Here is a 25357-nt window from a genome sequence, read left to right on the forward strand (position 1 = left end):
GTTTATAAGTAGGGAAAGGTTCTCCTGGGCTTAAGGTTTCAGAAATTCCAGTCCAGTGGGGTCACGTGACCCGACTGCTTATAGGCCACTTTGCGGTTGGGGGTACGGGGTGATAGGGTGGAGTGTGTGTGTGTGTGTGTGTGTGTGTGTGTGTGTGTATGTGTGTGTGCACGAGTGGGCGTGCGCGTGCGTGTGTGTAGATGACAACAGCTAGGAGTGCGAGGTGGAATAAAACCTCACCTCATGGCTGGGTAGCAAGAAACAGAGGCTGGGGTTCTACAGCCCCCATGGTACAGTTCTCCTCCACTGGCCGGAAGACCTCACAGTAGGCCTGCACCTCCAAAAGGCTCCACCCCCTCTCCACAGCGCTAAGCTTAGGACCAGGATTTCAACACAGGGCTTTCTGGGGACATCCATATCCAAACTACAGCAGTTATGTACGGTGTTTCTCAATCCATTGAACATATATTCATAAAACAGTAAAACTTATTCCCAGATGATTAGAAGATAGGCCTACGTTTTTATTAGATTCAACAAACAAAAAGCCGATCGAATTTCTGAATCTCCCCAATGTCTCATTGCCTCGTGGCACACATTTATCTCTTCTTCCCAAACCATTCACCGCTCTTGTTTCTGTGTGATTCCTATGCCGGAAGCCTGGGCAGACAGACCTGAAGTTTGTTTCCGAGCATTTCATAATGCTGGCTCTGCAGACCAATGGCTCCACTTCACAAACTTATATTTGATTTTCACAGTGCTTGTTTAAGAATTCTTTATTCCATTTCGTTCCTGTTTAAGACTGGTTTTTAAAGTCTGCTCTACTGAGACTCTTTACACAGAACAAAATAAACCCATGTAGGTTTCTGATGAGCACACACTGTAAGCACCTTCGTAATCAAGATCTAGGGAAGTCCCACCACCCCCATCAGCATGCCGCCCTTTGCTCTTGATATCACCCCTCCCCACAATAAAAATAACTCGTAACTCTTGCAGTTCCAGATCTGTTCTTTTCCAGAACGTCCTATCATGCGAGCTGCCTGGCAGCGACTGCTTTTCAGTGCGGAGAGGCGTTTCCTCCTGTGAACGCAGTACTGGCTGTTTAGGAGTCTGTCCACTCAGGAACCTTTCGGTTGTTCTTGGGTTGCAAGGGTCTTCTCTCAAGAGCAGCAGATCTCCTGAGAGGGCCTTTGACGCCGTTTTCAAGGAGAAGTAACAAGAACAGATGATGTCTAAGGGCTTTTCCCACGGAAGGGGCTATTTCCCAAGACTACAGTGTGGAAACAATTGAAGTACAGGAACAGGTTTCAGGACGATTTTTATTAACAGCAGGCAGCCCTTATCTACAGACTTAATATTCATACACTACGTTTTAAACAGAATGGTAGGGAAGGAGGTAAATTCAAAAACTTAGACCCTTGGCTTTTGAAGAAACAGGTGGTTTTACTTTTCATTTTAAATACCCGAAGACAACAGGATATAACCACAGTTTCTACTGAGTAGAGCGACTGAACGGAGAATATTCCAGTCAAGGGGCATCCTACTTGATGGCGAGGCAGCTGTTCATAGTCTCATTTTACCGATGAGAGGCTATTCAGGGAAGCTACATCCTGTCCTTGGAATTACGCAGCTGAGGATCAGGGCTCGGACCTTCTCTCTGTAGATCAATGTTTCTCCCGTTATCCTCGAAACTGTGTCTCATCTGAACTGTATGCCGAACCTCAGAATCACACTTGTCTTGAGCGCAAGGAGCTAAGGTTTCTCTGTGTGCTGTGGAAGGGACCCTCTTTTCTCTATCTCCCCTCCTTTCTCTACGACCTCCTGGGTGACCGATGCTGTTCTCTGAAAAAGGCCTCTCTGCTGTTTTTGATTTGATAGACCTTTCCACAATGGACTCGCCACCCCAGTTACCCACTACCATCCTTTTGGCGAACATAAACAGCACTTCTCCAATGGGCCTTTGAGGCTGAGCAACCTGCCCTTAAAAACACCTTTGCACGCCAAGCTTTAACGAGCTGGAGGCAAAGCTTTTTGCTCGAGGGGCATCAGACAGAGCAGAAACCCTTCCCGCGTCTGAGCACCCCATCCCGCCTGCCTGCACGTTCCGGGGGGCGGGAATCTGGCCCAGCCCGTCCCAGCAGCCAACCCAGGCCTGGGCCAGCTCCGCCCCGAGCAGCAGCTGGGCGGCCACACCCTGCGCCCAGCTAGGTTCCTGTGAGCCAGAAGCCTCGCCCCCCGACGACGTTCCAGAGGCTCTGCCGCTGCCGCCCCACCCAGCCAGGCCTCACCATCCGGATCGCGCCGGGCCAGCTCGCAGCCCGCAGTGACTTCCCCGGGACCATGCTGCGCTGGCTGCGGGCCTTCGTGCTGCCCACCGCCGCCTGCCAGGACGCGGAACCGCCCACGCGCTACGAGACGCTCTTCCGGGCGCTGGACCGCAATGGAGACGGCGTGGTGGACATCGGAGAGCTGCAGCAGGGGCTGCAGAGCCTGGGCATCCCACTGGGCCAGGACGCCGAGGAGGTGGGTCGCCGTGGGGCGCTGGGGCAGCTGCAAGGCGCTCCGGGGACACAGCCAGGTACCCAGAGGGCGGTGGCCTGAGGCCAGGCAAGGAGGCGGAACTATGCCCGCCAGGGGGCTGGAAGAGCTCCTGAGAGTTGGATCTGGAAAGCGCGCGTGTTTTTCCAGATAAATTAGTGTTGCACACTTAAAACTGTCATCGCTTTCGTTTTGAGAGCACCTCTGGTTCTTGGTTCGTCACTTGCCCTGTCCTTTGCAAGCCCTGCATGGTTGTTTTAACTGTCAGACTTCTGTCCCAGATTAGGTGAAAGAGACACTTTATATCTCCTGGAAGCAACTTTGTTACAACTACTAGAGTTTATTGTTTCAAAAACCGGTTAAAAGCCTCAGTGCTCCCAGGCACTGGTTGAGTGGGAAAGGCCACATTCCGTTTTTATGACTTCCTAAGTTAGTGCCCTAAGTACACATATTGATCTGAAGGGTTGACCTGTTGTAAAGCAACTGTACTTCCTCTGAGTCATATAAATTGTGCCTCTGACATCCAGGCCCCTTGGCAGGGTGGGGACACGGGATCTGGAACTTGTCCAGCCCGCTGCTGTGCAAGAGGGCACTGGCTTTCCTGTCCCAAGAGGAACGTGCTTGAGTTACTTCGAGGGCTACCAACTGTTCTGTGTCTATATTTAAAACTCCTCTTTCAGTGTCAATGTCCTTAATAGAGGCCTCTTCACTTTACTATGTCCTCTTAGTAAGTTACAACGTGTTTTGGAAGCGACCCATTTTGCCCAAAGGATTATTACATATTTCATGTCTGATCTCTGCTCCTTCCATTTTTTCACTCTGGCCATAGGTTTGCTTATTTAATACACACTCTGAAAGAACCAAATTTGGGTACTTTTTGCTGAGTGTGTCTGTTCTACTCACTCTGGGTTGACTCATTTTCTCCTCTTTCTTGAATCAGAGGCCTGACTTGCTAATTTTGAGTGATAGCATCTCTTAGGCTCTCCACAGCTGCATCTCACAGGTATGCCAGGGGTTATTTGTTTGCATTATTCTCTTCCTCGTGTTTTCTAATCACTGGCACGACTTCTTTGACTCATGCATCATTTTAAGAGTGCTTTAAATTTCCTAGATGTTTTTGTTTTTTGAAAATATGAATAAAAGGAGACAAAGCATCTGGTGAGATTTTAAAAAGAGAGGGAGTAGCCAGGCATGATTGTGCAGCCCTATAATCCCAGAACTCTGGAAGCTGAGGCAGGAGAATTGCCACAAGTTACAGGTCAGCTTGGGCTCTGTCCTCTTCTTACTTGGGTCAAACCTGAGTGAATGGAAGCAGACAGCAACAACAAAACTCCCAAAACCCCACAGTAACAACCACTCAGAATCAGGAGAAAAAGTCAAATTTTTCAAAATGTATTATATATAAAATAAATTAGGTAAAAACTATGTATATATAAGCATATATAGCAGGGCAGCTCAGGTTTATCACTAATAAATGTATATATTTTGTGAATATATAAATTATATTTTGTTCAGAGTATAGTGTCACTACCGGTGGTCATGCCTGGCATGATCAAACTAGTCCCAGATTAATGCATTCTTCTGCAAAAGGTTAGTAATAGTTACTCCTCAGTGAGAAGGGATTCATTTTCTACTTTTTTTGAGTTCCCCAGCGAATCCAGTCGCTGCCTGGAGCAGCCCAGGGACAGGATGTCTTTGCAGTGTATCCGAAGGTACCATGGCTGGAGGCCAGATGATGTCAGTCAGCCATGTCCCCTATGCAGGGTCCTTGGAAGGAAAATAATCCCACTAGAATGGGCCATGATACCTACAATACACAAAAACTTCCTGGAGTCCTCAGTAATTTTCAAGATTCTGAAAGGATCTTGAGACCAAAGAGGTTGTCAGGTACTACGACGCAGCATTTTAATGACTGTATGATACACTACTTCATGTCTATAAAATAGATTGCCAATACTCTGCCATTTAGCTTATTGACAGTTTCAAAATTGTGTCAAATAAAATTGCACTAGAATCTATTTGTTTTTATTTTTTGTCTCATTTGGTCCAGTTCTCTTCATAAGATACATTTTAAAAAAACTTACATAGCCGGGCGGTGGTGGCGCATGCCTTTAATCCCAGCACTCGGGCAGAGCAGGCAGATCTTGTGATAGCCAGCTGGCCTACCTTGAGTTCCAGTAGCGCAAAGTTATACAGGACCCTGTCTCGAAAAACAAAAAAAAAAAAAAAAAACCTTACGTAATTACAATATGTCTTCCTTCCCTTTCCTCGCTTCAGACTCTCCCATACACTCCCTTGTTTCTCAAACTTAGCCTCTCCACAATGTTTATTAAATACTACATTACACATATATACACATATATATATGCTGAAATATAACCTGCTCAGTCTGTATAATGCTACTCGTATGCATGTTTTCAGGGCTGACCATTTGGTATTGTGTGCTCTTCCTTGGAGAAGACTATTTCTCCCAATTTTAGCATTCCTTATTTACCTGTAGGTCCCAGGGTAGGGCTGAGGCCTCATGGGCTTTTCTCCTTTCACTTTGGCGTGTCTATTATCCTTGTTCAGCTCCTATTTGGACAGACATTGGACGAGATTTTGGTGAGATTTTAGGGATGTCGTTTCTGACATTACTAGGAAACACAACCTCATAACAAACTCCCTGGCACTTACAATCTTTCCTCCCCATCTTCTACAATGTTTCCTGAACCTTAGGTGTGGGAGTGTATTGGAGATGTATCCTTTGGGTCTGGGCTCCACAACTCTGCATTTTGATTGTTTGTGGTTTTCTGTAGTGGTCTCTGTCTGTTGCAAGAAGTCTCCTTGATGAGGGGTGAACACGACACCTATCTGTCGGTATAAGGACAGATGTTTAAATTGTCCGTAAGGGTTATGCAAGTTTAGTAAATTAGTGGTTGTAGATTCTCCTGCAATATCTATGACTTTCCTAGCACTGAGTAGCAAGCCAGGTTTCCTGTCCCAGACATGGTTTCTCTCTTTTTGAGAAGGTCTTGAATCCAATGAGAGAGCTGTTGGTTACCACCAAGGTATGCATGCCACTAATGCCCCCTAGGATTACTGGGCCATGCTGGGTGTTGTGCTTCATAGGTGTTACAGCTAGATTCGACTCTTGGTTGCTTCCCTCCTCTGGAAGCTTGAGTGGCATCTTTTGGTACCATGAAACCTAATCCTTGGAGAGGAGGCTTTCCGAACAGTTCCAGCTCAGGGACCTCTGGGCCCTGTTTCTGCAGTGATAGTGTCTTCAGCAACCAAGGGCAGGAGCAATAGGCTGTAATTTGGGGGGAGTCTCTTGGACATCACTGGCCAACAACCCTAAAGAAGGCTTCTCATGTCTGGTTAGGAGGTCTTTGGTTCTTGGAGGGAGCATTGTCATCCCAGACGAGAAAAGTTTGTTAAAACTGTAAATGCGGATCTCTGTGAGCTCATGGCCATGCTGGTTTACAAGTCGAGTTCCAGGACAGCTAGGGTTGTTATACAGAGAAACCCTGTCTCTAAAAACAAGCAAAAACCAAAACAAAACAGAACACCAACAATAAATCAAAAACAAAAACATCCCCCAAAACTATAAGTGCATATTTATATATAGAATTACAGGTATTAGAATTAGTTTTAGGCAAATAGTTAATGGCATGATTCCTTACAGCTTTTTCAGACATCCTTACTGTTACTTCACCCACTTCCTCTTCCCAGGTCCCTAAGTGCCCCTTCCGCTAATCCCCATCAGATCACTTGTGTCCTACCGTTCCCTTTACCCCCTTCCCTCCTTCTTCTGTGTTTGCTTCCCTCCCCCACCTGAAGAGCCCCCCTTTCCCGGATCAGTTCACTGGTACACTACTATCCTCCTCTATTGCTCCCCAACACCCCTATCCTGGCAACGATCCTGTTTTACTCTCCTAGTTTTTGTCGTTACTCCAGGCTACATACTTATATCTGCAGATTTGGAGGCAGGAGCCCCCAGCGAGAGAAAACGTGGATGCTTGACTTTCTGGGTCTGTGTTACCTCACTCAATATGATTATTTCATGGTCTCTCCATTTACCTGCAAAATCCATGATTTCACTTCCCTTAACAGATGTCCCTGAACAGTATTCCATGGTGTATATGTACCACATTTTCATTATCATAGGATACATTTTGGAAAATGGAAATTGTGAAGTCCAAGGATGGCACATATTAATTGAGCTGTAGATTGCTTTGAGGAAACATTGTTTTTGCCCCCACTCGCCACTGATCCACAGTCTGTGCATTTCCAATTCCTTCCACTTAGGATAATAGTTTTTATAAATGTTCCCATCCTGAAAGAGAAGTGCCTTTTAGTCTCCTTCATGCTTTTAATTTTTTGTTCTGTTCAGTGGATTGGCATATGCCTTCCACACAGTCTACTGATCCTAATGCTAATCTCTTCCAAAATTACTCACAGACACACCCAGAAATGTTGTTATTGGTTACATGCACATCCTTTATATACTAATCAAACTGGCATTTGAAGTTCATCATCATATCTGGGAAACAAGCCAATAAAATACTTCAATCTGATGACTCAGTCAAGAGATATTGACTAAGGCATGGCCAGGCGTTGATGTACTGTCAAGAACTGAGGAGATGGTCTGTTTGAGTTCACAGGGGGAAGAACAATGGAACTCTTCAAGTTTCACGATAATAGTTTGTCCCTAAAACAAATATTTACCTTGAAGGGAAATCCCTAGATTTTCACTTAGTTTTATCTCTTCTTCATATTTTCAAGCTTTTTACAATAAATTTAGCACTAAGTATTCCAAAATTACTGAAGGAAGAGAAAGACTTTATGGCAGGCAATCCTGAGTCAAAATTAAGAGCCATCTAGTTGTGAAATTGCTGTGCTACATTTTTGATGCTATGACCCCCGTTTTCTCTTTTTTTAAATTTATTCATTGAAAATTTCATACATGGATACAACTCATCTTAATCATATCCACCTCCACTCCCTCTCTTCACCGTCCCTTAGCCCACTCCCCAGTATATTTGCCTTTCAGCTCCAAGCCCTCTTTTGTTTAGTTAACTAAAGAACGCAGCCCATATGTGAATGGCTGTGCAGTCATCCACTGGCCTGGGCAGCCTCCCTGTGGCCGGCCCCCCTAACGAAAAGTGATTCTGCCTCCCCCAGCAGCTGTGAATGGCGCCTCAGGCAGGGATGGAGCCTTGGGAACATCTCCCACTCCACACTGGTATTTTTAACCGGCTTGTTATTACGCAGACCTTGTGCAGGTAACCACAACTGCTGCTGAGTTCACGGGTTCCACAGCCACTTCATGTCTGGGGGATGGCATTTCACAGCACGCCCCCCTCCCCACCTCTGGCTCTTACATTCTCTGGGCCCCTGCTCTCATGATGTTCCTTGAGCCACTTACTTTGACGTTAAGAGAGAAAATCCATGTAAGTTCTCCTGGGACCTCAGTCCCCTACAAAAGCAGCGAGTACTCCAGCCCCACAAAAGGGGGTTTTGCTGGACTTGGGGAACAGGCCTTCTTTGTGTACTGTAGAGGATTCAGAGTCACAACTGATGTATTTGGGTAGAGAATGCACCTCTATAAGAGGTACCTGTGTGACCACACAGAAAAGACCAAAGTCATAACCAAGATAGATAGTCAGGAAAGCCAGCTGACAGCATTTTCAAGATTGACAGGGAAGAAAACCACAAGGCTGATAGCGTCATGTTATAATATGCAAGTATTTTATCAAGTATCTCTTTTCATTTTTCGAAATTGCCCTATTCGTTCTTTGCTTGTTGATTTTTATGTATTTAACCAACTAACACATAGCAAGAGTTTTAGGGATACCATGATGGCTCATGCCTCTTGGATTTGTTCACTGTTGCACCCCAGCTTAATGAGCTTTGTCTTACACTGTTCAATAACACTGACTAAATAAAAACCTTTGTCCTAGGGTTTGGGATGATTTTTAATCATTTCCACTTTATATTTGAACTTTCTAGGAATTCAATGACTTGACTATGACCCTGAATATAGCAACTGGTAAAAGCATTTAACTCTGGTCTGATTCCATAGCTCGTAATATACCATGACTAAGCTAATGTATGATAGATAATGATCCATATTTCACAGTGAACTTCATTCAATCCAGCAAATCCTTTTGGCATTTTCATGAACCCAATCAGTCAACTCTGCTTCACTGTATAAAAAGGTAAGACTTTTGAACTCAGAGTGGACAAGAGAGGTTAAGTAGCATTTTACAGAATCTTGCTCCATGGAAGCTTATTTATCTACATGTGTAATAACTAAAAAAATTATTATAAATAAATAATTCTGAATTGATTAGGGTAAGAGTGAGGAGATGCTTCATTCAACAATCATGGTAATATATCAGGAAGAATGGGAGAAATTCGAGGCAGAGAAAGTAAAAAAAGATAAACAGACTTGCTGTGGCAAAGTCGGGGGCCACAGGCTGTTGGGAATTTGGGAAGGGAACTGACTAGGCTTGGAATGCTCCCCAGGAGAAGGCTGTCTTAGACCTTATAAAGGAGTCTCTCTCTCTCTGTGTTTGTTTTCCTCTCTCAGAAGTTTTACTTCCACAAAGAAAAGGTAACATTAGCTTTTAGAATATAAACTGTGGGGAAAATACACAAGATACTGATTTTGTACATATTAGAACATTTGATGAGAATGTTGCTAGACTTCCCTTGTTTTTCTTATTCCATAACCTCCCTGCCATGATGCCCCAAAATGCGCCTCTATTATCAAGTTTCAGATAGTAGAGATATTAGTGGAGTCTGGAGCTGCAAGCTCAGTAGGCCATGGTATAGTGTGTGTGTGTGTGTGTGTGTGTGTGTGTGTGTGTGTGTGTGTGTGTGTGTGAAGGCTTGGGTTAGATCCCCAGCATCACAACAAGGGGGGACATTAACCTAACATCTCCATTGTTCAGAGAAAAATTGTGATGATCTAAATGGGGTTAAAACCTGAGAAAATTAAAGCAAAGCAATAAACATTGCTAAATTGCTGTTTTGCATTCAATTCTATTCCATCTGTGATTATGAAAACATAAAATGTCCCTTTTTTAAAGAAAAAATGAAAAGTTATAGAATAGAAGACCTAGATGATCCCTGAGATCAGTTTGCCCCGTTGAACCGTTCTTGACATAGAGTCCCCAAGAGGTTTGTCATCTAGTACGTGACACCACATCTTTTAATATGTGTGAAGGTGTGTGTGCACGTGTGCACACTTCTGCAAGTGTGTATGAAGGCCAGAGGTCAATGTTGGCTGTCTTCCTCTACTGTGCCTCACCTTCTCTTTTGTGCAGGGCTCTTACGGAACCTAGAGCTCATCACTTGACTGCACTGGCCGGGCACTGAGGCCCTGGAATCTCCCTATTTCTGAATTTTCAGTGCTAGTATTACAGAAGCATGCCACCATGCCTAGCTTTCTATATGACGCTGGGGATCCAAACACAGGATACTTCTACAGAAAGCACTGAGCCATGTGCTAGGGTGTATCTTAAAGGTACCTTTCCATAAGCCTATAGCCATTCACATGTGCTTTTATTAAAAGCTCTATCTACGAGCCATCTTCATATGGTAGGAGAGGCAAGTGAGGTCTACTGGCTCTAACAAGGGCACTGATGCCACTCATGAGGGCTCCACTCTTAGGAACTAATTACTCAGGAAAGCCCTACTTCTGGATACCCGTACATAAGGTAAGTTAACGGCCGCACAGAAGCTGAGTGATCCAAACATTTTGTCCATACAGCAATCTTCTCAGCTTCAAAGGTCCCAGGCTTCTATGACTCTAGTGTATCCTAAGAAAATCAGCATAGGAGCTCTGCCTGTGACATTATAGCAGACGGCGTAGTCTTAAAACTGCCTGGACCTTCGCAAGTTAACTGAGCACATTTATTTAAATTGCTAGCATGAACCTGGATTCAGGAACACCTGATTCTCTCCAGTCCCATACCCTCTCTCTCTCCCATATACTCATATAATATTGCCACAAAATAAGTGTGGACCAAAGAAAGAACCCCAAAATGTAAATTCACCCTGGGCATACTTCCCTTTATTATTTTGTATTGCCTTATTTGTAAGTCCAAATTTCAGAAGTAGAGGATGCTGTACTGTTTCGAAGTCTTCTAAGCATAAGTGTATGAACAGACTTCCACCTAAGTTTCTCGACTCTTCTTCAGCATTGTGTTACTCATGGCTTCTGTGTCTGAACATTAAATTTCAGATTATTTCCTCCATCTCCAGTGTCCTAACTGTGTCTTATTTTCGTCAGAATATTTCAGATAATACCCACATTTGGGGGCTATCTTTTAAAATGTTCTAGTATAATCTTTGACTTAAAAACAAAACAAAAAGCTAGAAAGAGGGTGCAGGAGAGATGGGTGAGGGCAGAGAAGAACACAATGACATTAAAAGTGGAAAAATTAGAATTTGTGGGAAATCAGTAGTGACAAAACACTGTCCCCTGTTCCTCAGACCACCATGGCTCACAACCATCCATAACACCAGTTCCAGGGGCTCGGTGCCCTCCTCTGACCTTCTGCAGCATCAGCACACAAGAAATGCACATAAATGCACAAGCAGGCAAAACACTCATTTATACACATAAAATAAAGACGTCTAAAAAGTAAAATAAAATCCTCTTTTGTGGGATAATTCATTCACGATTGGGCCACAACAGGTTTTGTGAAACAGCCTTACCTGTTAACCCCTGCTCAACAGCTCTTGGGAAAGTGTCTTAGCACAGTTTACGGCAGTGCCTGTGTTTAACTGTGGTGCAACTTTCTCCCTGAGGGAGTCTGTCTAGGATTTGTGATGGCCTTTGTCCTGCTCTCAGCACTCGCTGTGATGAGAAGTACAGAGCCAAAGCTAACGGAGAATGGCAGAATTAAATTCTCTCTATGAATTTTAGTGTCTAATTAAAATGTTTATTTATTCACTTATTTTTGAGCGAAGGTTTCATCATGCTTTAGCTCAGGCTGGCCTCGCATTCAGGAGCCTTCTATCTGATCCTCAAGTGTCAGGCGTGGGCCATCTCACTGGGCGACATTCAATTTACCTTTTTTCATTTTTAAAATGATTCAGTTTGAAAAGTAGGTCATGTAAAAGCAGGGAGTTTTCCTGTGGACGGCACTTCCACGCTTGTGTTGAAGCTGCATGAGGGGCCACAGGTACATGAATAAGGGGTTCTGGGCTTCCCATGCCTCTGGAGGGTGAGCATTAAGAAGCCACCGATTCTAATAACAGTCTCTCCTGCCTTCTCGTTGGAGTCCAGCTGCCTTAACATCTGGTCATTTGGGGATTGTCCTCTGAGTGCCTCTCAATAGGTGTTCGGATGGAGCAATTTTGCCTCCAGAGTGACTATGGATAGTGGGTGAAAATAAAAGATAAAAAACCAGGGGTGGGAGGTGGAGATGGAGGGAACACAGAAGAAAAAGTCCACACGGGCTTTTTTCTCTTTGTTTTCAGTCTTTATGACGGCCGGTCTGGTGCGGTTCACCCCTAAAAAGAGGATTACTGGGCAGGTACAATCTGCCCATTGACAAAATGGTTGGCTTAGACTGAACCCAAAACTCCGTGGTGGAGCGATTAGGGATTTTCTAGCACGTGCATGTGTTTCCAACATATTCCTTCCCCAGCATCCCAGAAAACAATAACAAGCCGCAAACCACACACAGTCTCCCAAAGTGGTCAGGTGACCTCTACTCCTGTTAGCGGACTACAGAGCAGTAGCCCAGTTCCGCTGTACTCTCTCGTTTTTATAAAACAAAACAAGACGAAACGCCAACTTCCTTGTTAGACAGTCTTGTGCTGGGGTCTCTGGAAGTTGTGGCGGGGCATGGCTGGTTCTGTCTTGGCTGCTGATGAACTTAGCGTGGAGGCAGGGTCTCCGACCAGACCAGCGGGCTTGGGGGCCGAATCCCTCTCCAGGAGTAGCTCAGTGGTTCTTGCCCTGCACGTGGCCTCTGCACTCCCAGGACGGTTAGAATGAAGCTCTCTCCTTCCAATGCGGTAACCCCTGCAGATGCTTTGTTTTTGGCCCCTCTCTCTCATCTTGAACAGACATCTTCTTTGTCCTATCCTGGGGACTTCTGCCCCTGGGGGACTCAGAGGGCCATAGTAGGGGTCACGCTGGCCGCAGAAGACATTGCAGATGGATTCCCTCTATGAAGACCTTTTTTGGTATCTGGACCATGATGAAGATGGAGCTTTGGACATCTTTGAATTTCAGGAAGGCCTGGAGGATTTAGGGGTCCAGCAATCTCTGGAGGATGACCAGGTGGGCTTCACAAAGCTCAGATTGATGTCCGGGCCAGGACCTCTAGAGAGGCTTCCTGAAGCAGAATGAAGCCAAATTCATACATTCCCGAACTTGACCTGGGTCCTTTGAGATGTTGTTGGTTTATCACTGCTTATGTTTATTAAGAATAATCCAGGGACTAGGGATGTAGGTAGCAGGTAGATTGCTTGATTAGGTCACCAATACCGTATAGTATAGTACAGTATAGTGTAGTATATATTGTATCGTATTGTATATACTGTTGTGGTGGTGCAGGCCTCTAATCCCAGCACAGAAGATGTAGAGGCAGGGTGACTAGAAGTTCAAGGTCATCCTCATAGCTAATATCCTCAAGAATATTTCTCAGTTTTCCTTGTGGCTATAATCACATTTCCAACTTCTGATTGCTTTTGCTGTTGGCTAAGGTTCTGTTTTAGGGGGTCAACCCGTTCAGTGTTCTCACATGTCACCAGAGGCCTAGATTAGTAGCTTTGGCACGTCTTAGTTACTTTTCTACTGCTGTGAAGAGACACTAAGCAACTTAGAAAAGCGTTTAATCGGGGGCTTGCTTACAGTTTCAGAGTGTGAAACCATGACCATTATGGTGGGAAGCAGGGCAGCAGGCAGATAGCCAGGAACTGGAGAAGTAGCTGAGAGTTTACATCTTATCCACAAGTTGGAGGCAGGGGAGAGAATTAGCTGGGGATTGTATAAGCTCTTGAAACCTCACAGCCCACCCTCAGTGATGCACCTCCAACAAGGCCACACCTTCTAATCCTTCCCAAACAGTGTGGACCATGCATTCAAATATATGCGCCAATGGAGGTCATCCTTGTTCAAACCACCACAGCGTATGGGCCCAAGATGTGTTAGAGAACCGGAACATTAAGTCCACATGTGTTTGGGGGCTCAGTGGTGGCTGGGAACAATTATGTTTTGTTTCTGTTCCTAAGGGGGTGAACTTCTTAAGAGTCGTCATCATCCTATTAACTGTGCAGACTTTGGGAGTCTTTAAGCTTTCCATTGGTCAACTAGTTGTCTTTAAAGTTGATTCTATATGGCAAGCACTGCATTGTAGTTGCTTTGTCTTTTGCTGTGGTTGGGATACATGTTTCTCAAAGGTGTTCCTTTTAATGACTTGGCACTCTGCCAGTGATTCTATTGGGGGTAGTGTTGCAACTTCTAAGAGGTGTATCTTAATGGTGGGAACTTCAAGAGTTTGAAATCTCCCATATGGAGGTGGATGTTGGGACCCTGGTCCCTCTTCTTTCAAAACATGATGTATATTTGCTTATTTGATACCAATTAGCCTTTCAGAAGGAATCCTGGATTTTGCCATAAACAAGCTAAGTTCTTTGAAACCCACTTATTCCTTTTCAACATTTTATTTTTCTGCAAAACTTTTTGGCAAAAGGTGTGAAGCTTTGCAGATCCATTCATTATGGATGAGCATTCACTTATCAAAACTAAGGGAGAGTCATTCCCCAGGGCTCTGCACCAACCACATGGAACATTCTATTTTAAAAGAACTCGTGTACTTTTCCTGCAGGTAAAGGTCACATCTAAGAAGTTCAAATGTGTGGGTTCACTTATGTCTGTAGAAGGAATTTCCCTCATATGGACTGAGAATTCAATTAACTTTTTAAAAGAGAAATGTACATTTATAGTGTGAGGTGCAAAAGATACCTTTTTTATTATGAAAAATAATAAATTTGAAGTGATAACTTCCTTTTGTTGTTCTGTAAGTGGGAGGGACTGAATATACAAACAGATAATGGCAGGGCCATAAATAAAAATAGACATTGATTCAGCACATACAGCCAGGAAACCTGGTCCTTACAACTGACAGGCTTGGAGGGGACAGCTGATGTCTCTAGAGACAGCCCAGGAAGTTGCACAGTTGTAGCTAGAGTTTTCCTGCCTTGCCCACAGTCAGGACAAATCTTTGTTACCCACCAGTCCCACAGCCGCTCAGACCCAACCAAGTAAACACAGAGACTTATATTGCATATAAACTGTATGGCCGTGGCAGGCTTCTTGCTAACTGCTCCTATAGCTTAAATTAATCCATTTCCACAAATCTATACCTTGCCATGTGTCTGGTGGCTTACCGGCATCTTCACATGCTGCTGGTCATGGCAGCGGCTGCAGTGTCTCTCTGCCTCAGCCTTCTGCTTTCCTGTTCTTTTATATCTCCTCTCTGTTAGTCCCGCCTATACATCCTGCCTAGCCACGACCAATCAGGTTTTATTTATTGACCAATCAGAGCAACTTGACATACAGACCATCCCCCAGTACAGCCAAGTGCAGACCATCTCAGACACCTGCACTCAGGCCCATGGTCCTAATCATCCTCTATGCGGACCTGCTGGGTAAAACCACGAGGAACCCAAGAAGGGCTCCCACAGGACATACAGAACATCCCACAGCACACAGTAGCTCCTGTAAAAGCCCTCCCCAAATGGCCAGGACTTGATTAGTCACACCGACAGTTCTCCTAATTTTGATTTCCATTTTCACTTTGGGATCAATGAAAGACAGTTATGCCTCTCCATACAACCACCCTGGACCTTCTACTCCTGGCTAGCTGGCCTGTGCCCATCCCTTCACATGCCAAACCTCTCCCTTCCCACTACAAAGCTTCCTGTGCTCCGCCCCATCTTGGGGTCTCTATAAAACACAGATGAAGATGGCCCTGGTTTGTGTCTTTATTCCCACAGAGGGAATTACAAGACAATTACAAGAGAAGCCCTAGTCTTCATGCAGTGATCAAACTGGCACCATCCACTGCTTGTGAAACTCTGGGAATCTTAACCACAGGAAAGGCTGCAGAGCTATGCCATAATGGATACTAATACATCTGGCCCAAACTGGAAGCCTGTACACAATTAGTTCAGTACTTTAGCCCATGCCAATGATAAAGTCTCTCTCTCTTTCTCTCTTTTTCTGTAGAAAATTTTCATTGCCGGTGATGTCAACAAAGATGGGAAGCTGGACTTTGAAGAATTTATGAAATACCTGAAGGACCATGAGAAGAAAATGAAGTTAGCATTTAAAAGTTTGGACAAGAATAGTGATGGTGTGTCCTGTCATCACTTTATGAAAAGTTGCCTTTATGCTTTCCAAGTCTAAGATAAGATATAGTTAATCTCTTCAGATGACTGTTGTTTGTGTTAGTACTTATTTTATTAATGTGATTGGGAGTTCATATTTTTATTCATTTGTTTTTTAAGATGTTATTCTACTTTTAGTTCTCTCTGTCTCTGTCTCTGTCTCTGTCTCTCTCTGTCTCTCTGTCTGTCTGTCTCTCTCTCTCTCTCTCTCTCTTTCTCTGTGTGTGTGTGTAGGGTTATGTACACATGAGTACAGATGCCTGCAGCCCCCCTGGAGCTGTAGTTATAGGTGGTTCTGAGCCAGCCAGCATGTGTTCTGGGAACTGAACTTGGGTCCTCTGTGAGAGCATTGACCACTCTTAACCACTGAGCCATCTCTCCAGCCTCAAGTCCATATTTTCAGTGAAGAAAATTTATAGTTTATAGTTTTTTCTACTGAATTGAAAATTGCCATAAAGTGTTAACTATTGAGATTATGCTGATCTCACTTATAGTGGTGGTTTAGAAATAATAATAATTACCTGCTTGTTCTTTCAATAAGAAGTATTTATTTTTTCATATAGGGGCATGACTTGTATACTATAAAATAAAAAAACTTCATATTCATATCTTACACTTTATAATCTCTTTGAAAGATTAATTTAGGAAAGATGGTCTCTGATCCTAGTAATGAGAGTAGTTCAACATTAGTCTGTACCTTCTGGCTGGGGTGGCATTTTCTCTGTTTAAAATAGTAGCTTGGGAATAGAGTCCCAGGTAAGTAGGAAGATAACCAGCAGTGGAAAATCATCAGATCCCATGTCCAGAGGCAACCACTGACAGGAAGAATGAATTTACAAAGATTACAATGCAGCCCTAAACCTTTCCCAGCCTAGTGAATGGCTCACTTCACAAACTTGTTATTTAAGAAAGAAGTTGAACAATAAATGGAAAAAATATCATTCTTTTCAAGGATGGTTTAAAAATTTTAATAAAAGTCTAGGTTGTAAATATTTTAACTGTGTGGGCTATGTAGTCTGAGCTGTGGCTGCATCTCAGCCGAAGACAGTATGTAGGCAAATTGTATGGATGTATTAAAATAAAACTTTATTTAGAAAGAAAGTCAATGGCCTTATTTGGATTGACAGTTATAATGTGCTATCTACTGATTTAGACTGAACGTTAACTTAAAATAAAATTCCTTTAAATAATCAAACCTTTTAGATGGTTTGTTGATGGTTCACAATGGCTAAGGGCTCAGTGTGTGGTGGGGGTGGAGGTTGTAACCTCCAGGAAACCTTGCACTGTGCATATTGCCCTCAAGCTCTCTGAGTCCAATCTTCAGGCAAATTCAGTTTTTAAAATTAACTCTCCTTCCTGCATGCAAACTTTCATCCCTCTACAGTTCAGTGGCAGAGACAATGTTGTCCTTGTCCTGTTAATAGCTGGGAGCTGAGACAATCTCAGGACCAACTGCTATATGACTAGTGCTCAGCCATCCAGTGCATAAGTGGTGTGCACATCATTGGCCACTCCAGGAAACTAGACTTGAACCACAGGAAATAGAAACAAAATTTCAACAATACATTTTTTTCATAAATGTAGAGAGTTCTGCCTTTACTTATTACTTCACATATATTTTGAAACAATTTATCATTATAGGTTCCTATTTTTATTTATCAGAATTCCTTAACTTAAACATATGTAGTTTATGTTCTCATCATTTGTGGACTTTGTACTGGTGGATATTACTACTTGCTAAAATTAAACCTCAGAAGTAGTCTCAAGATATGTGTTCCAGTTACTTGTGGCCATGCACAGAAGAGTAAAAACTTTGAATCGCTGAACATAGACATTCCTAGTTGAGACATAATAAGGATAAGGTGACATTCCTGATTCTTAAAACACAAGGTGACGTTCTTCTTTATTTTAGCTCGAAGACTATAAGCACTTGTCTTTTTCAAGATCGGTTTTGTTTCGTGCGTTTTGCATCTTTGTACATGGTTTGGTGGATAATTTTACTTTATAAAATGTTCCCCATACGGTGCTAGTGTCTCCAAGTCCAAGAAAGTCATGATGTGTGCTATGCAGAAATGCAGATTTCCTAGAAAAGTTTTTCAAGAGTTCAATGTCATGAGGTGTCTGAACAGAAATGGGAAACAACCTCAGATCAGCTGATGAACTGCTGTGATAGAGTCTCCCAGGAACCTGTACCTGAATCACTTGCTAATCCAGTGTCTGCAGTAATTTTATAGAACGCGGCTGCTGCACAGTGCACCACTAAGTCTTTAAGAGTATGGCCCAGGGGAATGCTGGGAGAAATCCGAACGAAGCACTTCACCGCTAAAATAATGCCCCTCTGTCCCCTAACATTGCCCAGGTTCCTCTGCCGTTTTCCTCTCTGGGTGGATCCCCTCAGCATCCTGTCACTTCTTTAGTTTCTCTCTCAGAGGACATCTTCCCTCCCCCTGTCCTTTGTGCCCCCCCCCAGGAGCTTGCTGTCCACACTGAGTGGTAGCAGAGTCTCTCACTTTGAGCGGTTTCAGCCCTGTCAGGACCCTCATGAGTATTTGAGCCGCTTGAGGGAAGAGTTCGGATGCTTGTGTTTATGGTGTACGTTGTTTTCTCTCTTTCCCTTTCTCCTGATTTGTTCCATTTCTAACATGTTCAGATGGCCTTTGTATTAATTTATTCTCTCTTCCATTGCTTTTCGGTCCTAACTGTCTATCTTCACTGCCAGATTTCTCAGATAATCCTCTGCTCTTTGGCTCAGTTTCTTCGTGTCTTGCTCTCTTTCACTTGGTCACATGACTCCATGCTTAGTAAGTGCCCCTCTGCCTACTAAAATGTGGATATGGGTACTTTTAAGTGAACAATTTCTAGTTTAATGGAGTTTGTTTCTTAGGAGATCAGGATTTAGAGCTCTCTCCTGCTGCTTCTAACTCTCATCACCCAACAAGGCTGTGGGAGCTTTTGGCCTTCTCTTGGGAGAGATAGCACTATTTATCCACTAGGCTTTATGAATCGAATAATATGTGCACATTTTTAAGGTATTTGTGAACATTTTGAGTATTGATGCCACAGTATGCATTTAAGAAGCTCACTGGCTTACCCAAATGCTTATTTTTCACTCTCATCATTCAGAAATCTTCTCAGATTCTGAGCCTGACCTTACACTGTTTTCATTGTTTGAAGGGAAAATCGAGCCTTCTGAGATTGTCCAGTCTCTCAAGATGCTGGGTTTACATATTTCTGAAGATCAAGCAAAACTGATTCTTCAAAGGTGAGCACTCCATCAAACTGACTAACTACTTCAAAGTCTCGTCTTCCATGCTGGTCTCTACGTGCCACGTTCGGATACCTCCCTGCATCTCAGCATGCCTCATCACCCATGCCTTGCTGTCTTTCCATCCTTCATTCCCTTTGCATTTCTGTGGAAACACGTTATCTACAGTGCAGGGATGGGAGTGGGATGTTTAAGCTGGACTAGTCGGTTGTCGCAAGTCTTCAGGAGCACTGGGACAGCAGTGAGGCTTGTGTCTAGAGGTAGGAGCTGAGGGTTTGGGGGTCATTTTAAGCATTTATTTCTTTTATCTATTTTATGTGTGACGGGTGTTTTGTTTGTCTTTGCGTCACTTGCATGGTTGGTGCCTGTGGAGCACAGAAGAGGTGTCAGGTCCCCTGGAACCGGAGTTACTGTGTGTGCTGGGACCTGAGCCCAGGTCCTCTGGAAGAGCACTTGGTGCTTTTAACCTCTCAACTATCTCTCCAGTCCCTGGCTATTACTTTTTAAATGAATTTGGTTTCTTCCTCATTTTTAGAAAGTATTAGTGTGCGTTAACTCTCTAAGGTAATGAGATTCACTGTGACATTGTCCTACAATGTGCCTCAGTCACATTCACCTCTACCATCCTCTCTCATCCCGCTTCCCTCCTGCTGGCCTCCTTCACCCAAATGGCACCCCTCTGCTTACATCTTTCAAAAATATTTTGATTCTACACGAGAGAAAACTTGTCATATTTGTTTTTCTGAGCCTGGCTTTCTTTCTTATCCTGATCACTTCCAGTTCCATGCATTTCTCTGGAAATGACATAATTTCTTTCTTCTTTAGAGTGGTCAATTCATGTGTGCGTGGTCAATTTGTGCGTGCGTGCGTGCGTGCATGCGTGCGTGGGTGTGTGTGCGCGCGCCCCTTAATCGGTTGATGGGCATCTAGGCTGAGTCTATGTCTTGGCTATTGTGAGTATTGCAGTGATAAACATAGGTGAGAAGTACCTGTGAGGTGTGCTGACTTAGAGTCCCTGGGGTTCATTCCCAGAAGTGGAATGGTAGGCTCACCTGCCGGTTCTAGTTTAGATTTTTTTTCCGGAATCTCCATACTGACTTCCAATGAGGCTGCACTAATTTACATTCTCATCAATAGCATAAGGCTTCCTTTCTCTCCTGCACCCACTGTTCTCGCTTTCTTGATGTTAGCCATTTTGAATGGGGTACGGTGGGACGTCAAAGTGATTTTAATTTTCATTTCTCCTATGGCTAAGAGTTGTTTAACAATTTTCATATATTTACTGCTCATTTATACATTTTGAGAACTATCCAACTCATTTGGCCTCTTACTGATTAGATTATTTGTGGGGGTTATTTTATTTTATTTTATTTTGGGTGTCTACTTCTTTCTTCTTTATTTATTTTGTTAAGGAGGCTGCCTTTCTAGAAGAATCAGGCATCTGTGGCCGAGTGGGCTTACTTCCGGGCACTCTGTTCTAAGATCTCGATTTAAGCACCTCTTTCTGAGTTAGTACTGTGCTACTGTTGTTGCTATGGCTTTCTAGCATAATTTAAGATCAGGTTATGGTGGTTCCTCCAGTGTTACTCTTTTTGCTTAGAATTGGTCTAGTTATTTGGGGTCTTTTGTGTTTTGATATGAATTTTAAGATTTATTTAGGAAACAACTAATTGTTTCTTTGAGTTCTGTGAGGAATGCCATGAGAACTTGACTAAGGATTAAACTGAATCTGTAGGTTGTTTTTGGTAATATGGTGATTGGAACAATAGCAGTTCTGTCAGTCCCCGAGCCTGGACGCTCTTTCCATCTTTTAGGTCATCTAGTTCTTTCTTCAGTATTTTATATATAAAACTTTTGTTAAGGAGAGTTTTCACTTTCTTGGTTAGGTTCGTTCCTAGTGTTTATTTATTTATTCGCAGCTATTGTGAATGAGATGTTTTCCTTCTGAGTATGTTTGTTATCGGCCTATAGAAAAGCTACCGGTTTTTCTGTGCCAGTTTTGTGCCCCACTGATCTACCGAGAGTGTCACCAGGCCTAAGAGTTTTCTAGGAGAGTCTTCAGGGTCTTTTAACTATAGGATCATATTATCTGAAAATAAGGGTAATTTGGTTTGTTCCCTTTTTATTTGTATCTCTTTGATTTCTTTCTTTTGTCTTATGACTCTTGCTGAGACTTCAGATACTGTGGTAAACAAGAGTGGAATGATTGAACACCTTGGCCTGTTCCTGATTTTAGAGGCAATTCTTCCATTTTACCCCTGCCAGTGTAGACGTGGCTGTTGGACTGTCACACGTACTTTTTATTATGCTGAAATATGATACGTCTGCCACTAGCTCTTTCAGGGCTTTTATCATAGAGATGCAAAATTTTGTCAAAGGTTTTTCCTGTATCTATTGAGACGATCATGTGATTTCTGTCCTTGGTTCTAGTTCTACTATGTGCTATATTACTTTATTGCTTTGTATATGTTGAATAGTTTTTTAAAAAAAGTTATTATATGTGTATGGGTGTTTTGCTGGCATGTGTGTGCATGCCATATACATCGCAGTGCCCATGGAGTTGAGAACAGGGCATCAGATCCCCTGGAACTGCAGTTACAGACAGCTGTGAGCTGCCATGTAGGAGCTGGATTGAACCCAGAGCCTCTGGAAGAGCAGCCAGTGCTTTTTTTAACTCCCAAGTCATCTGGAAAGATGACTTTTTACATCCTTGGAATAAAACTAACTTCATCACAGTGTATAATCTTTTAAATGTGTTATCGTCCTCAGTTTACATGCAAATAGTTTATGGAGAATTTTTGCATCATAATAAAACAAAGACTTCTTTGAAAAGGCAAAGAGTATTGACAAACCTTTAGCAAAGTGGATTTTTTTTCCCTTGTTTAAGGCCAGAAATCATTTTTCTTGCATTTCCTTTGACAGCATTAGGAATAAAGCAAATTCTAACCCCAAGCTCTACAATAGGTCCAAGTGCATTTCCAGTCAGCTTATGTGCTGTGTAATAAAGTACCACAGATGGACCCATGCTTTCCCACAACATGGGGCAGAGTGGAAATTTGACTTGAAAACATTAAAGTGGTGGGATGACAGCGGCAGTGGCACACGCCTCCAATCCCAGCTCTGTGAGTTCGAGGCCAGCCTGATCTACAGAGTGCATTCCGGGACAGCCAGGGCTACATACACAGTGAAGTCCTGTCTCAAAAAACAAAACAAAACCAAAAGTTGCGGGATGTTTCTAAGGTGACGCTTCCCTCGTAGAAAATGCTCATGAAAGGGCAGTTGGGGGTTGGGGTTAAAAGCTAAATCATTGCACAAAACCAGACAATATTGATAAGATCAGAGCTGCTAATACTGCAACCCAGAATGCATTTTAAAGGCAAGCAGCGACTGGTGTTCTGAGTGGATACGGAGCATCGCCACCTCTGCACCGGGCCAGTGAACGCTGAAGTATGACCTCACATAAGCAATCGAAACTGAAAATGTGCTGAAAACATAAGAATATTATCTGAAGATTCCACTTCATCTGTATGCTGCCTGCATGTGTAATGTCATATAGACTGTAGCATACAATTGGAGGAAACATCAAAATACTATCTCAGACATGTGAATGCAATTCAAAGCCAAGCTCCTTGCGCCTGCCACTTTGGTAACCGTCTGTATTGAACAGCGCAGTCAAACCCCGAATAATTTTGCATTGTTCTGAGGGAAGTCTCATAGAATGGACTTTCTATCAAGAAGCTTATAACAAAACAAACAAACAGCCCCCCAAATGAAAAACACACAAAAAAATCAGAGTTTGTGCTACCATTACATGTGGAAGATGACAGCATGCTGAGTTTAGAATGGATGAGATACCAGGATTTCTCAAAACTCAAATAATTACATATTAAGAATTTGATTTCTGAGAATCCCTGCTGATTTTCTTATGTTGATTAGGAGAAGAAAACTGATAGCATATTTAGACTCTATTTCAAAAATCATACCCAAATATTTCAGTCTTTGAATATTAAGAAACAATCCCCCGAGCTTGTGAGAGGAAAAAAAAATGGACCCTGAAATCATTCATTCGTTCCTCTCAATATTTCATTATCCAGTTTTTGTGTCTTTTAGCCAAGTAACTTTGAGTTTGACAGAGTGCTCAAGACAGTCTGTAGCAGGCTCTCTCTGTAATATTTGGATCTGGTTTTCTCCAAATAGTGAAAATGGCCAGGAAGGATCATAATATACATGATTCTATTCCAGTGATGTAGAATTGTGAGTGGTGTGTTTTTCTTGAGGGCAGAATCCAGGGCCTTATGCCTGCTAACCACATGCTCCATTGCCTAACCCTTTAAACCTGCCAACGGGTTTTTTAAAATTCAATATTAATCTGGGAAGCAAAATCTCATTCTGTAAAAGAGCAATAGTGTTAGTGGTGCCCACATCTTGCTCTTTAACCGTCTGTTCACACTTCCAGCATCGACGCGGACGGGACAATGACAGTGGACTGGAATGAATGGAGGGACTACTTTTTATTTAACCCTGTTACGGACATTGAAGAGATTGTCCGCTTCTGGAAACACTCGACTGTGAGTTTGCTTTCTGTATCTGTAGCTCTAAGTCTCAGGTATGGTGTTGATGCAAGAAACAGCTCTCACCTCAAAGGGGACAGAGATCGCTAATTTTGTATCTAAATGAGGGACCGTGGCCTTGGAACACAGACTCAGGTTACCCCACATTCCACGTTCTGACATGGATGTAGTTTCATGAGCTTTTTACAGTAACACAGCAAAGAAGATCCTAAATCAAGATACTTTTCAGATACATCAGTGGAACATGAGGTTGATGGCTTAAAGCAAAGTAGCAGAATTTCTGTTATGGACATCAGATGCTGTGTGATATTAACCCTTGGGTTGGCAGAATCTAGATGTCTGGTTTGTTCATACCTTCCAAAGGGTTTACTTAACAGTCACAAAGATGTTAGGTCACACACAGAGGTGGGCAGAAAGTCGATATTAAAGTAGTTAGGATAGGTCGGCTCTAGTCACTGGAGTTCTAACCAGGCTGTCCATCTTTGCCGTCAATCAATCTTTGCTTACTCTTAACGGAGCTCTGCTTCACAGTACTTGCCACTCAATAGCACCAGAACACCCTGGGAAGGGTGGCCAAGTCCCAGCAAAGTCCCAGTTGATATTTAACATCTAGATCTGTTTATTCTATTAGGCACAGATTTATAGAGCATCTGTAAAGTCCCCAAGGTGGTATAAATACAGCTTTTCTCAAACTTGGAAGAAGTCTCATCTTGATGAACTAGCTGCCCGGGTTTCATTGACATTTAATGCTTCTGCCATAGGGAAGTCTCAAAGTCAGAAGTCACATAGTACCAAATCATCTCTGCACTTCCAGATTGCTAAAGATGACATGGCCTCGGGTCCCTCCCAGAACTGCTTACTTAGTCAGGCTGCCTCGATTTATCGCTGTCATAAGGCATTGCATTACTCATTGAATGCTAGAGAATATTTTTTTTGACTCACATGCATAGCATTTCCTGCCAGTGTGTACTTCATAAAATTTCATTGTGATTGCTTCATTAACATTCTGCTAAAATATAGTGGTGTAGATTAGGTTCTGTTGTACAGTCTGTTCCTTGAAGCCCTTGGGGACCTTCTGCGGGCTCTCCCATCCCTCAACCTGTGGACTTGTTTTCTGTGCTGGGAGAGAAGTATCTTTGACTCCCACTCAAGATGCCTGGAGTTCACACTGTCACTAGTAACAATGCCAAAGCTTATACAGAGCATTATAAAATCAATTATGAGTATAAATTTTATACTATGTGACCCTTGTATTATATCTTTGGGGATAGCTGATAACATTTGATGATATAATCACCAATCAATTTTATTGGTAACAAAGAAGAGAACATTACTGCCAAAGTGTGGCTCATTACCTTCCATTCTTGCCCATAAAGTTTTATGTCAAGGTCATGTTTTTGTGTGTGGTGCTGGGACCTGGAGTGTGCTAAGAAAGTGTTCTACGACCCAGTTATACCCACCATAGGCAGTTAGGTAACTAAGTTGCAAAAGTATCATAGTGATAACACTGTTGTCACTATATAGAAGATGAGAATATGAGCTATTTATGTTCATGGTTTGATTTTAGAATTTACATATTTAA

At 43.0% G+C, this 25357-nt stretch overlaps 1 protein-coding gene across 2 annotated transcripts in view; it reads left to right on the forward strand.

The window, feature by feature from the left end:
- Positions 1-1944: 1944 nt before the first annotated feature.
- LOC114699958 (calcium-binding mitochondrial carrier protein SCaMC-1) overlaps positions 1945-25357 on the forward strand; it is a 41218-nt gene continuing 17805 nt past the window's right edge. Inside the window, exons 1-4 of one of the 2 annotated variants that reach the window (XM_028879325.2) lie at positions 1945-2520; positions 15779-15905; positions 19114-19201; positions 23661-23772. In XM_028879325.2, the coding sequence (XP_028735158.1) occupies positions 2338-2520; positions 15779-15905; positions 19114-19201; positions 23661-23772 (510 nt within the window). In that variant the 5' untranslated portion in view covers positions 1945-2337. Of the gene's footprint in view, positions 2521-12590; positions 12827-15778; positions 15906-19113; positions 19202-23660; positions 23773-25357 lie in introns of those variants that run through there. The other variant, XM_028879328.2, reaches the window with a different exon arrangement.

Source organism: Peromyscus leucopus, chromosome 6 (genome assembly GCF_004664715.2).
Source record: "Peromyscus leucopus breed LL Stock chromosome 6, UCI_PerLeu_2.1, whole genome shotgun sequence".
Classification (NCBI taxonomy): Eukaryota; Metazoa; Chordata; class Mammalia; order Rodentia; family Cricetidae; genus Peromyscus; species Peromyscus leucopus.